General features: G+C 39.1%; 1 protein-coding gene and 1 non-coding gene across 2 annotated transcripts in view; one reads left to right on the plus strand and one right to left on the minus strand.

Moving 5' to 3' along the window:
• The window catches only part of IL13RA2 (interleukin 13 receptor subunit alpha 2), a 38,120-nt gene that overhangs the window by 8,723 nt on the left and 12,892 nt on the right, over positions 1–16,505 (plus strand). Inside the window, exons 2-3 of the mRNA XM_021932555.2 lie at positions 15,651–15,839; positions 16,031–16,157. Of these exons, the coding sequence (XP_021788247.2) occupies positions 16,064–16,157 (94 nt within the window). The 5' untranslated portion in view covers positions 15,651–15,839; positions 16,031–16,063. The remainder of the gene's footprint in view (positions 1–15,650; positions 15,840–16,030; positions 16,158–16,505) is intronic.
• Positions 1,067–1,175, minus strand: LOC116272213. The gene has a single exon (XR_004180938.1). It is a non-coding gene; the product is annotated as a U6 spliceosomal RNA (small nuclear RNA).

Consider the following 16,505-nt stretch of genomic DNA (forward strand, 5'->3'; position numbering starts at 1 on the left):
TTGGGCCAAACCTCAAAGAACTCTGACATTTATGATTAGGATAAGTAATGGATAAGCCTGAAAATGAATTGAAAAAGTGACCAGAGAGGTAGAAAGAAAACTGGGAAATGGGTGTCAGAAAAGCCAAGGGAAAAGTGTTTCAAGAAGGATGATGCTAAACAGGTGAATGCTGCTGAAACATAAATAAGATTGGGATTAAAATATTAATTAGATTCAGTAACATGGAGGTCATTAGTTCTTCTAGTGGGACCTGTTTCAGTAGAGCTATGGATTGGTGGTGAGGTGAAGGAAGAATCCAGAAGGAAATGGAGTGATGAAGAGCGAGAGGGGAAGTTTCTGGAAATTTGGCTGTGAAGAAGATGGGAGTATTGGGGCAATAGCTACAGACAAATATGTAGGCAAGGTAATTTGTTTTTATATTTACGGTCGGGAGAAACGAACAGGTTTAAAAGCGAATGAGATGCATTTAGCTGAGATGTGTGTATCCATACATACATCTTATGTATGTGGAAGATATATGAGAGATGAAAAAAATGACTGTAACATTTTTGAAAGTGTGAGCAGGGTTAGAATTCAAAACAGATATGAGGAGCAGGAGGGAAAGAAGAGATAATGTGGAAAGATTCTTGTATCATATCAGAAAGATGAGGGAATTTCTGTCTGATGGTTTCAATTTTGTTTTCCAAAGCATGAGGCAAGCTCATGTGCTGAGATCAGGGGAGAAGGGATGAAATGATTTAAGAGAATGGAAAAGGTTTGTAATGGTCAGTAATGGAATGATGTTGAACAGAGACAAGTAATAGGGCTCCTGAGTGGTACCGTGGGCTTATTTAACATGAAATGTTATGCAATTATCATGGAACTAATCTGTAGTGGGACTTCTTTCATCAGCACCCAGCAGTGATTTAAGCAGTATTTAAGCCATGGTCATTGATAGTGGAAGCCAAGAATGTGTTTGCATGTGAAAATTTGTACATACACTTCATTGTATTCTGGTTGTAAGTATCAGAAAATAAGGAGGGCTTAGGACCTCCCTAAGAGTGCCCCAACTTTTTAAAAATTCTTTTTTTTAATGGAATGCTTCAAGAATTTATTTGTCATCCTTGTCCAAGGGCTATGCTAATCTTATCTGTATCATCCCAGTTTTAGTATATGTGTGGCTAAAGTGAGAACCCCATCCTCTTCTAAGAAGTAAAGTGGGGGCTAGAGGGTAAGAGGTGCTAGTCATTCTAACCCTCCATTGATGCTTTAAAATGGAAGACAAGGCCATGCTCTTTGGGATGATTATACTCCACATAGTTCTCTTTCCCTGGCATGCTTGACTTTGCTCTTCCAGCAGTGATTAATCTCTGGTTATAGAATCAGCTATCTTCTTTATCTGGCACTTTTGCAGGAAGAACAGTGTACACTGTTGATAGAAATAGCACTGATTCATTGAGAAAAAACTTGAATTTCAGGATATTCTGATAATAACCAAAGCATGTGGAGTGAGCTGCCAGTCATTAGAAAGCGTGGAGACAAAAAAAGATTAAAACTGTGTGAGTGCACTGCCAGAACAGCCTTCGGAAAATTATGGCAACAACTCATGATGCTGGAAGAAGTGCTACGGCACGTGTGAGCAGTTCATAGCAACAGAATTACCAGAAAGCCATAGAGCGTCCTCCAGCACTTACAGCTTATTTTTTTTCTTGAGACAGAATCTCGCTCTGTCTCCCAGGCTGAAGTGCAGTGGTGCAACCTTGGTTCACTGCAACCTCGCTTCCCGATTCAAGTAATTTTCCTGCCTCAGCCTCCTGCGTAGTTGGGATTACAGGCACCCGCCTGCAGAGACAGGGTTTCACCATGTTGGCCAGGCTGGTCTCGAACTCCTGACCTCAAGTGATTGCCCTCCTTGGCCCCCCAAAGTGCTGGGATCCCAGGCGTGAGCCACAGTGCCTGGCCCACTTATATCTTCCTGTTTACAACATTCAGGACTTTGAAAACCTCAAAGGGGGACATTGAAAAATTGTCATATTGTATTTTTGTCCCTGTGAAAAATTTCTACTTCAGCATTTTGTGGTTGTAATATTTGCAAGTGGGGTGGCTGAGTGTGGTTTATTTCCCAGGTACTTGGTCAGAGGCTTTAGCTAAAGGAAGTGCTATATAAGCTAAATGTGGCCCTTCATAAGAATTCTGCAGGAGCTTCAGACTCAAAGGTTATGTGGAAAAGAGGTATCTCACTATAGAAGCACATACTTCTTTGATTACCTGGAAATTTGGGGTTAAAAGGATATTAACTTTTTTTTTTTCTTAGACAAGATCTGGCTCTATTACCCAGGCTGGAGTGCAGTGGCGTGCTCTCAGCTCACAGCAGCCTCCGCCTCCCAGGTTCAAGTAATTCTCTCACCTCCCAAGTAGCTGGGACTAGAAGCGTGCACCACCACGCCTGACTAATTTTTGTGTTTTTGTAGAGACAGGATTTCACTGTGTTGGCCAGGCTGGTCTCAAACTCCTGACCTCAAGTGATCTGCCCGCCTCGGCCTCCCAAAGTGCTGGGATTACAGGCGTGAGCCACTATGGCTGGCCTAAAAGGATATGAACTTTTGAAGTGTTTTGATACACATTTTTCAAGACTCCTCTAATTAGTTTTAGATCACAGGTTCTGCTTTAAAAAAACAGTGGTTTATGTTGCGCTCACATGACTGTCTGGGGATAGCTAATCCAGCCAGGGCTGCATGAAAAGTATGCAGCTTTATTGCATGAGGCCAACAAGGGCCTTGGGCTACTCTCAACTTGTTCTGCCATGCCTAGGGTGTTTCCCTCATTTGTTTGATCCAAGGTGGCTCAATGCCAAGATCACATTCTAACAAGCAGGCTGGAGGAAAGGAAGAACAGGTAAGGGGAGAAAAGGTCTATTCTCTTTAAAGGCCTGACTCAAGAGATTGGAGATAACACTTCCATTTACATCTCTTAGGCCAGAACTTAATCACCTGTCACATATAGCTGAAAGGGCACTCAGAACTGTAGTATTTGTTTTGTGTGACCACGTGCCCAGCTACAACTTGGGGGTTCCGTTACCACTGAAGGAGGGGACAGTGAATATTAGGAGACAGCTAGTAATCTCAGCCACATCACCTCCAAAAAGGATTGCATCAATTCACATTTCTACCAGTAGTCTGAGAGAAAGCCCACACTTTATGACTATGTTTAATTTTTTTGGTCTGCCCTGTCAATAGACTTGAGGGGAGGAAACACTGTGTCTTGTTTGTTTTCATATCTGCAGCGTTGAGTACAAAATGAATGCTCAGGAAATGCCTGTGAAATAAAGATCTGGATGGATGCCTGTGGCCATGTCAGCACCAATATAGCAAGCAAAGGTATAAATTAAACACAGGTTATAAAAATAGACTCTAAGGAACCTAAAAAAACATTGTCTAGCCTAGGCTCGAAAGCAGTTATCAAAACAATGAGAAATTGGGAGAAGTAAGTAGACCTACCACTTAGGATTATGAGGTGGATTTAGTCTTTAAGCCGACGAGTATAAGGAACCAGTCGTCTTAAAGCTGGAAATCCATTTCTATGAGGGGCAATCTGTGTGCTGCAAAACAATAAAGCTCTGCCTACAGGCAACTGAACAGTGACATTTTTTTTTAGTCATAAGCACTTTTAAAAAGTAAGGTTACAAAGTTGCAGATTTAATCTACAAGTGACATATTGGAAAATATTATTCTGAAGCCAAAAAACTAATGAAAAATGTACTGTGAAGAGAGGATGCCCAAGTATTTTAAAAATAAGGACAGCCAGTGATGCAAAAATATATTAATTTCCACTAATGGAAAAGAGGAACATCAGTAGGAGAGAGGAAAAGAGGGAAAAAAGAAAAAAAGAAAAGTAGAAAGAAGAAAAGAAGAGGAGAGGGCCAGGAGAGAGGGGGACATGAGGAAGAAGCAGACGGCAAGAGCCTGAAATGATGAACTAGCTGCCCTCCATGTTCTGCATTCCAAATAGCCTGCTTAGCTAAGCCAGAATAAACAGAATTTTGCCTAGAGATATGCACTTACTAAAACTCTTTGGAAATATGCACAGCTATATTGTTTGATCCCTTAGTTGCAAAGTTTTCAAAATACAATAAAGTCTATGTGTTCCTATTCTGCATTTTGAAATTAGGACTAGAACCAGAATTTCTGCCACTCTCTTGATTCAGATCTTTGGTTTGAATCATTTAAGCCAAAGACTAACAACCACAATTTAAAACTGCCTTACAAAAATATACAATAGTAAGTTTTCTTTTTCTGATGAGTTTTGCTGCAGAAAACAAATTTAGAAGAAAACAAATGAAACCTCAGATTGCACATAGGAAGTAGACATGTTCTATAGTCTGGAGAAAGGGCAGGTTTTAAAAAAAATAATATTCTATTAGAAATGCCAGAAGTTGGAGATAGCTTTGCAAAATTTTATTTTTTGAGATGGAGTCTTGCCCTGTCACCCAGGTTGGAGTGCAATGGCAGGATCTTGGCTCACTGCAACTTCTGCCTCCCAGGTTCAAGTGATTCTCCTGCCTCAGCCTCCTGAGTAGCTGGGATTACAGGTGCGTGTCACCACACCCGGCTAATATTTTTATATCTTTAGTAGCATGGGGTTTCACCATGTTGGCCAGGTTGGTCTCAAACTCCTGACCTCGTGATCCGCCTGCCTCGGCCTCCCAAAGTGCTGGGATTACAGGCGTGAGCCACCTTGCCAGGCTGCAAAACTATTTTAGCAGATGGAAAGTACTTGTTAATGTAATCGTTGGTGAAACTAAACTTTGGTAGTTTCTAAATGCCTCAGAAAAAAATGCTCTGCCTTAATATGGGTACCTTTTGATAAGTATATCCTAAAGTACTCTGACCTGTATCCATAAAATAAGAACAGCATCATTGCTAAATAGGTGTGACAAGAATCTAAGGAAGAGCAGGATTAAACCTTCATGTGCGATGTTCTCCATCCATGTTTTAAAGAGGGAAGAAAAGAGATTTCCTCCCAGCCATAGCTCCTTATGTTCCTTCATTGCAAACCTCTCAAAGGAGTTATTGTGAGGTTTGGAAGCCTGCAAACCTGAGTGGCCCCACCCTGGGAGACATTTTCATAGACGTGATAATGGACTGGACTAATTAGAGTCATGTGTCATTTAATGATGGGGATAATTTCTGACAAATGTGTCATTAGGCCATTTCACCATCGTGCGAACACCCTAGAGCATACTTACACAAACCTACGTGGTATAGCCTACTACACACCTAGGCTATATGGTGTAGCCTATCGCTTCTAGGTTATAAACCTGTGCAGCATATGACTGTACTGAATACTTTAGGTAATTATAACATAATGCTAAGTATTTGTGTTTTAAATATATCTAAAAATAGAAAAAATACAGTAAAAATTATGGTATAAAAAGTTTAAAAATGGTATCCCTGTACTGGGCACTTGACATGAATCGAGGTTGCAGGACTGGAAGTTGCTCTGGGTGAGTCAGTGAGTGAGAAGTGAGTGAATGTGAAGGCCTAGGACATTACTGTACACTCCTGTAGACTTCAGAAACACTGTCCAGTTAGGCCACATTACATTTACAAAAAATAAAGTAATTGCACTAGGACATTATAATGGCTGCAGTGTCACTAGATGATAAGAATTTTTCAGCTCACCTATAATCTTAGGGGACCATTGTTGTATATGTTGTTCCTTGTTGACCAAAACATCATTAGGAAGTGCATGACTGTATTAATGACTGAATGGGACTGAATGTGCCAGTATCTTCTGACTTATATGATCATTTTGATGTAAAGAATCTGTGTTTGAAAAAGGGGAGGTGGACTGTGTTATCGTGATTTATAGGATATACGTAGTTTTGGGTTTTGGCTAGTTTCCAGGCACATAGCTCCTAAAACTCCTGGAATCTTTTAAGTGGTAAATGTCTTTTTGTATGCTAGTGAGATAACTGTTGGCTGGGGGCTCCTGGATAGTTTCAGGATGGGGGCTGTTTGCCAGGGGAACCAACCACATGATCTCCTCACCTTCAATCTCCTCACCGCCCTCATCCAGGGAAGAGAGAGGGGCTGAATGTTGAATTGATCACCAATGACCAACGTTGTAATCAATTATACCTAAATAATGAAGTCTCCATAAAAACCCAGAAGGACTGGGTTTGGGGAGCTTCTGGAGAGCTAAACATATGGAGATACCTGGAGAAGGCATGGAAGCTTTGTGCCTTCTCTCTCATGTTTTGCTAATGCATCTCTTCCATCTGGCTGTTCATTTGTATCCTTTGTAATACCATTTATAATAAATGGGTAAAAGTAAGTAAAGTGTTTCCCTGAGTTGTGAGCTATCCTAGCAAATTAACCATACCCAGAAGTCAGAAACACAAGTCACAACCCAGGGATTGCTATTGGCATCTGAAGTAGGGGCAGTCTTGAGGGATTGAACTCTTAACTTGAGGGATCCGATACTATCTCCTGGTAGATAGTCTTAGAATTGACTTGAATTAGTGGAGAAGTGATTGGTTGTTGGTGAAGGAGACATCTCCATACGTTTCGGTGACCAGAGACGAAGAATTCTGTGTTGTTTTGCCTGCGTGAGAATAGGACAAACGCTGTTTTTTTCCTATCCCTAATAGTTATCTATACTCACTGTGTCAAAATTTACCCTTCCATTCTTTCTTGAACTCATTTTAATCTAGGTTCTTCCCCCAACGTGCCACTGACTGAATTCCCTTAGCAATATTAGCAATGATTTCCACTTTGCTTAAACCATTAGCCCGTTCTCAGGCCTCGTTTTACTCCACTTATCAGCAGCTTTTGATATTGTCTACCTATCACTTTATCCTTGAAACGTTTTCCCCACTTGATTTTCCTTTCACTTATATGGCCTCTCTTTTGTCTCCTTTGTTGGTAGCAAGATCTATTTAGCCTTTTATATATTGAAGGTCCCAGTCATTGGCCCTCTTGTCTTTATCTCATCTACACTCTACCTTAGGTGACTCCAATCAATCACATGGCTCTAAATGCTGTCTATATCCTGATGGTTCCCAAATTTATATTTACAGCTCTGGTCTTTCCCCCATCTCCAGAGTCGAATATTCAACTGCCTACTCATCTCTTCTTGGATATTAGTTAGTTAGTCAGCTCAAACTTAAACATCCAAAATTGAACTCTTGACCATCATCCCTAGGCCCCATAAACAATTATCCAGATGGCCATGCCAAAATAAAGCCATCATCTTCTGATACTGCACACTCAATCCACCAGTATATTCTATCAGCACTGCTATCAACCTGGTCAAAGTCACCATCATCTCTAGCCCAGGTCATTGTTTCTACCTTTCCATTGCATACAATAGCCCTTTAAAATGTAATCTACATCATGTTGAGGTGGGAGAGTTCCCTGGCCCCCTGTGCAGAACCTGTGACAGGGGTATGTGGCTCTCTGGCAACAGGGGGTTGTGGGAGGGGGAGCATGCAGAGGGGCAGGTGCAGGAGCCAGGGTGAATGCTTTGGACTCTGGATCCACAGCAGTATCTAGGGGTGGGTGTCTGTGACTCTTGAAGCCCAAGTGGGCATGTGTTACAGTGTGCTCTTTTAGCTTTGTCATCTGTGGATGGCTTAAGTGTTAAACAGTTCAGTGGACTCTGCCTTTTTGCAAGGGCAGAGGGCCAGTGTGGCAGCTTTCCGTATGTTGAGCTCTTGTCCAGCATCCAGGAAAAATCAGGTCACACACGAACTTGAAGGATGAATGCAGGGGTTTTATTGAGTGGTAGAGGTGTCTCTCTGCGGGATGGATGTGGAACTGGAAGGTGGGGTGGGAGGATCATCTTCCCCTGGAGTTTGGCCATTCAGCAGCTGATCTCCTCTTTGACTGTCTCCAGCTGAACTCCTCTCAGCATTCAGATGCTCCTTCTCTTCTCTCTGCTGTGCCTTTCTGCCATTCTTCCATGCTTCTGTTTGTCCCCTCATGGAGGCTAGGGTTTGGAGTTTATATGTGTACAGGATAAGGGTGCATGGTGGGCAAAAAGCAGCATTTTGAACGTGAAAACAGGAATGCCTGTTCCCATTTAGGGCCATGGGGTTCCAGGCTTGAGGGTGGGGCCTTTGCCTGGGAAATGCCCTCTTCTACCCAGTATTTCCCTGTCTCCTGTCCATATCAAAGTCACTGCTCACAACTGTCCAGTTGCTTCCCATTTTACTAAAAATAAATGGCAAATTCATCACCATGGCCTACCCACTCCTATATTTGTGAGATCATCTAACTTTTTCTGTTCCCTATCCTGCTGGTCTTCCTATTCCTGAAACTACTAAGCTGATTCCTGCCACAGGGCTTTTGAATGTGCTCTTCCTTCTACCTGAAACATTCTTTCCCTGTATCTTTACCTGGTTTATTTCCTCACATCACTGAAGTCCTTGATGCTACTTTCTCAGAGAGTCATTCCCTGACTACCCTTACCTAAAATGAATCACCCATTATTCTTTCATGTTATCCTGCTTTATTTTTCTTTATACAACTTGTGATTATCTGATATGTTTATTGTCTGTCTCCCACACCAGAAATGAGGGTAGCTACTTTGTCTTGTTCACTGCTGTATCCCCAGTACCTATAACAGTGCCTAGCATGTAGTAGACTTCCTGAAATAATTGAATAGTTAATATGTAATAGAAATATTAATATTTAATTGTTTTTAACATTCTTTTCTCTAACTAATGGTACTATATGTAATATAATACCACATTTCCATGTGTTTACAGTCTATAAATAACATACTGGTAGATAACCTGGAAGGAATATAAAAATTGCTATTGTACATTTTGTATTCTATTTTTACTGAGTATTGAGTGGGTAGAGTATATCCTATTATTTACTTTTGAAGGTGTTACATGACATGGATGTTTTGGGTATTCCCTGCCTGTTTGCAAACAAGTATTTGGGACCATCTGGGAGTACAGAGAGCAGTGTTGAACAAAAGAGATTGTTTTGCTAGTTCCAGAGCAGTAGTGCCTTTCAAGGCAGTGCATTGCTCTCTAGTTATGACTTCATTGGAGTAGAATATAAGGTATATTTAGTAAGAACTATTTGACCTGTTTTAAGAAATATTTACTAATTGATGACCTGGGGGATTTTATTTAGAGGGTTGCAAAAAAAAAATTTTAGTGAGTTGCTTTTAAAAAGCATGTTGGTGGTTTGTTGGATAGAATTATACACTAATAAAGCTGTGATCTCAGCTTGGGGACAAATTCTGAAATTTGTAAACTGCTTCATGAATTAACACTGTAAACCTAGATGTTGCTATGGTGGCTCAAAACTGAATTGTCTAGCTTTGACAGTGTTGCAGGAAACTTGTTAGCCAGATGAACTCAAGATGTCATACAGGAAAAGCATCTAGAAAAGCATTATGAGGCCTGGCGCTATGGCTCAGGCCTGTAATCCCAGCACTTTGGTAGGCCGAGACAGGAGGATGACTTGAGCCCAGGAGTTCGAGACCAGCCTAGGCAATATAATGAGATCCCTGTCTCTACAAAATAAATAAATAAATAAATAAAAATGAAAATAGTTATGGCCTAGAATGACTACCCATGGTTTTATAAGAACTGTAGATTTTTTGAACATATTTTATAAATATCAAATAATGTTAGTATGTAATCTTATCAGGGATGGAAATATAATCATGCTATATAGAGCTGGATGTTAAAGTGATATTTGTTAAAAATAAGTCCTACATGTATTTCAATTTCATACAATAATTTTCATAATTCAGCATCTTCCTAAGTTCCTTGTGTATATGTATAAGACATGACTGACACCACTTTATTACTGGCAAACATGATGCATCTGTGTGATTCAAAGCCTTTTTGTGTTTGATAGTACAAAGTCATCTTCAGCATTCTTTATAAACTACTTCACTGCAGGACATGTTATTTGTCAGCTATTACCTAAATTAGATTTGATTCACCACCAGGTCATAGGCTGATTGTACTATCATTGAGCCATGTATTAATCTCAGTGTGTTATCAGGCCTCAAAACCTGGCAGGTTCCAGAGATTCTGTATATGGTGCTGAGTCATGACTATACTCCAGAAGCTGTGAATAGGCATTTATACATGTTGGATGGCCTTCTTGAAATAAGATTAGTTATCCAGGAAGCCAGTGCTCTTGAGTCTCATCCTGAAACCACGGATGGCTATATGGCAGATTAACTATTGGAATTGAGAATTATAGCCTAGGGATAACTTGTGTGAGAGAAAATTGCCTTTCACAGGGTGAGATTACTTGAAAGAGAGTATTATATTTTAAAAGGAGTGTGATTTTTAGAATCAGATATTGGCATCCTTTATTGCTTAAATTGTATAACCTTGAGAAACCTGAGCCCCAAATGCCTCATTTGTAATATTGGGATGATAATAATAGTAGTCATAAAAGTTTGTAAGGCTTAAGTGAGCTAATCCATATAAGCATCTGACACGGAGCTTGACACCTAGTAAAGGCAAAATAAACTATAATCCCTGTTATTATTATTATTGTTTTCTGAGGTCACCTGGCAAAGCTGGTGAGAAAGCCCAAATCTCCTAGTCAATGCCTTCTCATGTAAGACTATATCAATTTATCATTTCATCTGCAAATGACATTAAAGTTTGCAATCATGCTACATTTCCATTTTTCTCTCCTCGGTGTCTATTTCTCTATTTTTCCATTTTCTTTCTCCTCAAGCCCCATTCTAAAACCTTTGACCAGTATTTTTAGATAGCTTAAACAATGTGAATAGGAAGTATCAAATTTTATAATTGATTTTTTTTACACAAAGGCAACAGAAATAACATGCCTATAGTTTTTATGTGTTGTTTTAAAGAAATCATTTTAGTGACATTGCAAAATTCCATTTATCATTTTTTAATAAATAATTGTCTTTGCAAATTGGTCACTGCCTTTACAATAAAATAAAACAAAAAACATATGGTCATTTTGGACACTTTAGAAGAATCTTTTTTTTTTTCCTTCGTCAACATAGAGAAAGAACATTTCTAAAAAACCATGTTATGTATATTAGCCTAGCAATGTTTTTCTGTCTTTTCCTTCCTTTTCCTATCCTTTCTGTATAGATTGTATCAGCTGTGGGGCCCTGTGCTAGTCATATTACTTCTCTAAGCCCCAGTTTTACTGTTTGTAAATATGCAGTACAAACCTTATACACTTACAGACCTGTTAAAAAATCAATACAAATTCTTTACAAACTACAAAAAGCTAAACAAATGAAAGTAATTACTGTTATTATGGCAAAGATCAGTAAAGGCAGCACATTGGATCAACAAGGGTGGTATAAATTGGAAATTAACAATAAGTGTCTAATTATCTACTGTGTACAAGTCTATTTTGCTGAATTAATAAAGGCAAATGTGTAGGTTGTGGCAAGTTATTTTCAAGTGTTGCTTAGTGGCAATGTCCTCAGAAGCAAACCCCTCTCAAGTATATAGAGCAATTTACTATCCTCCTAGCACTTTCACATACATTATCGTATTTAATCTTCAAGACACCCCTGCCAGGCTTGTATCATTACCTCCATTTTATAGATACAAATTGAGATATAATTTACCTCTTACAACAGTGGTTGAGGCAGGAGTGAAATCCAGATTGATACTTACACCGCTGTGCCTTTTATTATAACAAGCTCCTCGACTATATATCTGTTACTTTATCCAAAGAATAATTGGTCCTCCCAGCTTTTATAGCACCTTGGTATAATTCCAAATTTGCTTTAGATGGCTTTTGGCCCCACCCATAACCTCCCCATCTTGTGACTTGTAGAATCTGTGTCCTGGCTCTGTGACTGTTTCAGGAATACCTAACTAATGTTTTCTACATCCTTGATTATCAGACAGGCAAGAAAGTATTAGAGATTCTAATTAATGTCTCTAAAGTAGAGAGGAGAACAAAAGAGGACCTGTGATAACTGCCTAAGTTAATCTATTTCTTGAGAAACCATATGATTGGTAAGTACCTGGAATTTCTCCAATAATGCAAAGATTGCAGCCAGCTCTTAAAGTGAGAGTATTATGTTGCATGACTTTGAAGTGGTGGGGAAGCGAGATTGAGAAGAGGCAATCACTTTAGGTTTGCCATTCCAAAGGAGATTCTCAGTAAGAAACTATCCCAGCCATAGTGTTGTGTAAAACTGAGTGGGTAGAAAGAGAAAGCTACCCTCCACATTGATCTTCAGCATGGAAAAATTACCTAGTATAGTGATTACCATCAAGGGCTCTGGTACTAGATTGTCTAGATTTAAATCCAGGTTTCATCATTTATGGCCTGTGTGACTTGAGGGAAGCCATTTGACTTCTGAATGTCTTAGTTTCTGTTCTTCGAAAAGTTAATCTCATAGAGTAGAGAGTAGAATAGAAGTTAACAGAGACTGGGTGGGGAATAAGGGAGCAAGGATGGGGAGAGGTTGGTGAATGGGTACAATGTTACAGTTAGATAAGAGGAATACATTCTGCTTTCTATTGCACAGTAAGGTGAGTATAGCTAACAACAATGAATTGTATTTTTCAAAAGCTAGAAGAAAGGAATCTGAATGTTCTTACCACCAAGAACTGATAAATGTTTGAGGTGATGTATATGTTAATTACCGTGATTTGATCATTACACAACGTTATCCATGTAACAAAACATTAGACTCTACCCCATAAATATGTATAATCATTATGTATCAATTAAAATTAAATTAAACATAAAAAGAAAATTTAAACAAATAACATAGAACTAAAAATAGTATATATGTCCAAGTCTGATTGTGAGGATTATATGAGATAATGCATATAATTGCATGGCACAGAGCAGTGCCTGAGATGATGAATAAATACTAGAAGGTATTATTATTATGACAGATACTATGACTGTTGCCACTTTCACTTTGTATCTTCTGCAAGATTTAGCTGGGATAGTTATCTGGCAAAAAAATTCTAAAGATGCTCAATAAATGTTTATTGAATTATTGCTCTGTCAGAAATGTCATAATGATAAAACTGTGTGGTGCGCTGGATGGTTTGGGTGGTGACAGTAGGTAGAGGAAGGTTGGGAGTCAGGAAGAGGCTTCTAGTAAAATAGGTGCAGGATAGATTCATTATGATAAGAACATTTATTTGCTAGTTAGTGGAAAGGGTTCAGGAGATGTGGTTTTCAGTCCCAGCTCTGCCACCAATAAGTTGTATACACTTGGCCTACTGACCTTCCTCTCTGGCTGTTATTTCCTTATTTTTAAAAATGAGGCACTAAGACCAGATGAGTGGTTATGAACTGTGGTCTGGGGGTCTGAAATATGTAAAAACAACTTCTTCAAATCTAATATGTCTGCATTTGCTTTTCTAATCTTCCCTTCATCTTCAGGTCCCCCTCTTCCTTGTGAGAAACTCAGGTGTTCCTGGTAACCAGATAGTGTATAAAGTCCCTTATTGTGATAGTGACAATCCTGTGACCCAGAAGCAAAGGAGAGAATTGTCTTTGTGTTCATTTGGGTAAGAAAGTCTTGGTTGGGCCCTAGGTGTAATTCAGCAACTCCTTTTCTGGGTTTATCCATAAGTGATGCTAGAAGCTAGCTATCTTATTTTCCACCTTTGCTTAGGTATATTGATTGGTCTGATCCATGAAATGCTATTTGATAGCCTGAGTCAGATTTCAGTAGCCTATAAATGGAATAGAAGCAAATGATTTTTAACTCTTTACTTAGCATTTATGCTGTACATGACACAATGCTACTAAATTTTAAAGAACAGATCGATAGGGGAGAGAGAATTTTGTTAGAATCTCTCTGAGAGCATTTTAAGGGCAGCCTGATTGCCTTAGTCCTTAAAGGTAATATGGAAGGTTTTCTCTTTGTCAGACCTATTTCCTTGATCCCAGTAGTAACCAGTGTGTTCATCTTAATCTATGACGGTAGCTCTGTGGAAGATCTGTAACCTTCTGTTAGCCAAATCTACCTAGTACTTACAGATGCATTAGTGGGCAGCCATTGGCTGGCAAGTAGAGGGAGAGGAATTGGGGAGAAAGATTTGTTGGGCCTCAGTGAGAGAAATGACATTCTTTCCTGATTTTATGAGACGCAGAATTTTAAAAATAACATGGTGTTGATTCAGCTTGGTTAGCTCATTAAAGGAAGACTTAAACACTGGGGTCCCAGAGGAAAAGCATTCATAATCCTGAGTCCAGCCTGTGGGACACAGCAGAATAGGGTGAAAGTGCACAGGACTGGGAATCATGATCTCTGTTCTACTTCCAGCTTTGTTACTAATTTGCTGTGTAATCTTGGTCGGGGCAAGTCTGAGTTTTACTTCCCAATTTATAAAAGAGAATTTGACTAGCATAGTCTCTAATATACATACTGGCTCTAAAAATTTGATCCTAAGATTCTATAAAGTAGCCATTGAAGCTTATCTAAGTTACAATATTACAGATGGATCAGGTAGTAGGAAGAGGGGGTGTGGAAGAGAGGGTCTGTCCTACTGAATTAATCTATGCACAGGAAAAGAAGGGCAGTCCCTGAAAGTTCGGGTAAGTGACTTTTAATCCTTTACTTTCTGTGAAATTGTTGGTTCCAGAATATAGATTCGAAGAGAAGTGTATGGAACTGGGAGTAGTAATTTTTCCTTAAAAGTAAAGTATTTCAAATTGAGTAGGTATTTGAAGGCATGAATCCTTTAAATTTTGATCATAAAACCAATATCCCTCAAGAATAGAAAGATGACTAAATTGTATTCTGTGGCAATGAAATGCAGTTCTAGTTTAAGTAAGAGATGAAAAGTTCAGATTTACCCTTTAGAAAGGTCACTCTTGCTGTACCATGGTGTGGAAAATGGATCAGAGGCAAGAAAGACTGAATAAGGAAATCCCTGCTAAGATCCTCCACTTAGGAAGTGGTAGTGGTAATGGAGAGATTGGATGGGAGAGGAGTTGAGGAAGACTCCCAGGTTTCTGGTTTGGTCAACTGGAAGGATGGCAATGCCATTTGCTAATACAGGAAACACAGGAAAAAGCGGAACAACAATGAGAGTAGATGGAAATAACACATTTTAATTTTAAAAAGTAGTTAAAAGAAAAAAGGAGCAAAGAAGAAAATCAATCGTCCAGTAGGGGGCGAAAAAGCTAAATAAACACTTTTTCTAACTAAAAAAAATATTTATGAGGAAACAGCAAAATTTTGAACTCTCTGAGTCTTCGGTTTAGGTTCTGAGCTTTCTCAGTGGTCAACTAACTTTTATTTTATTATTTTATTTTATTTTTTTATTTTATTTACTTAGAGACAGAGTCTGGCTCCATTGCCCAGGCTGGAGTGCAATGGTAGGATCTCGGCTCACTGCAATCTCTGCCTCCCGTGTTCAATCCATTCTCCTGCTTCAGGCTCCCGAGTAGCTGGGATTACAGGCGCCCGCCACCACACCCCGCTAATTTTGTATTTTCAGTAGAGAAAGGATTTCACTATGTTGGCCAGGCTGGTCTCAAACTCCTGACCTCAGGTGATCCACCCGCCTCCGCCTCTGAAAGTGCTAGATTACAGGCATGAGCCACCACGCCCGGCCGAAATAACTTTCAAATACTTTTTTCTTTTTCTTTTTTTTTTCCCCCTCTGAAAAGTGTATTTGACAGTGTTTTATGTGTTGCTAGGGGAGACGGTTGCTATGGAGAGGGATGATATCGTAACTCCATTGTGAACCAGTAAGAACACTCTCGTGGGTCTAACGTCTTCCGGATGAAGGCTATTTGAAGTCACCATAACCTGGTCAGGAGAAGTGTGCCTGTCGGCGGGGAAGTGAGGAGCTACAAGGGTTTTTGTTTTGCTTTGTTTTTATTCTTGTAAGTAGGATGAAACTAGAATCCTTTCTTTCCAATTATATTGGTTCCTAACTTGATTATTTCTATTTCCATGGTCTGAGGTGGATATAGTTTTCCCAATCTTGGTAGAAAGCACAAAAGTATTTTTAATCACGTTTAGTTTGATTATTTGATGTAAGAGAAAGTTAAAATGTTATATTTTTCTTTCATAGGGGGACAATATCAAGGTTTTAAATCTTGGAGAAATGGCTTTCGTCTACTTGGCTATCAGATGCTTATGTACGTTTCTGATAAGCACAACATTCGGCTATACTTCATCTTCAGACATCGAGATAAAAGGTAAATGGATTTTAATGGAATAGTTTTTAAATTAGGAAAAGTAAAATTAAATGGATTTTAATGGAAAATTAACTGTCTTTTTGACCTACCTTATGGAAGTGTGTAACCAACTAGTAGATGAATTGTTATTGAAACTATTTCAGGAAGTCCATGAAGAAAAGCTATGTTCTTACTAGTCACTTTCTTGTATAAGGTAACTGATGTTGACACACATTTTGTGTGATAAATGACAAATTAAAAGACACTGTCCATACCTTTTTGTATAGTCTTTTTTAGCAGGTTAAGTATCTGAAACCTCATTGCCCGGTACTAAACTAACTGGAACAGTTCCTTAATTAGTATCCTTAG

The sequence above is a fragment of the Papio anubis genome, chromosome X, assembly GCF_008728515.1.
Source record: "Papio anubis isolate 15944 chromosome X, Panubis1.0, whole genome shotgun sequence".
Classification (NCBI taxonomy): domain Eukaryota; kingdom Metazoa; phylum Chordata; class Mammalia; order Primates; family Cercopithecidae; genus Papio; species Papio anubis.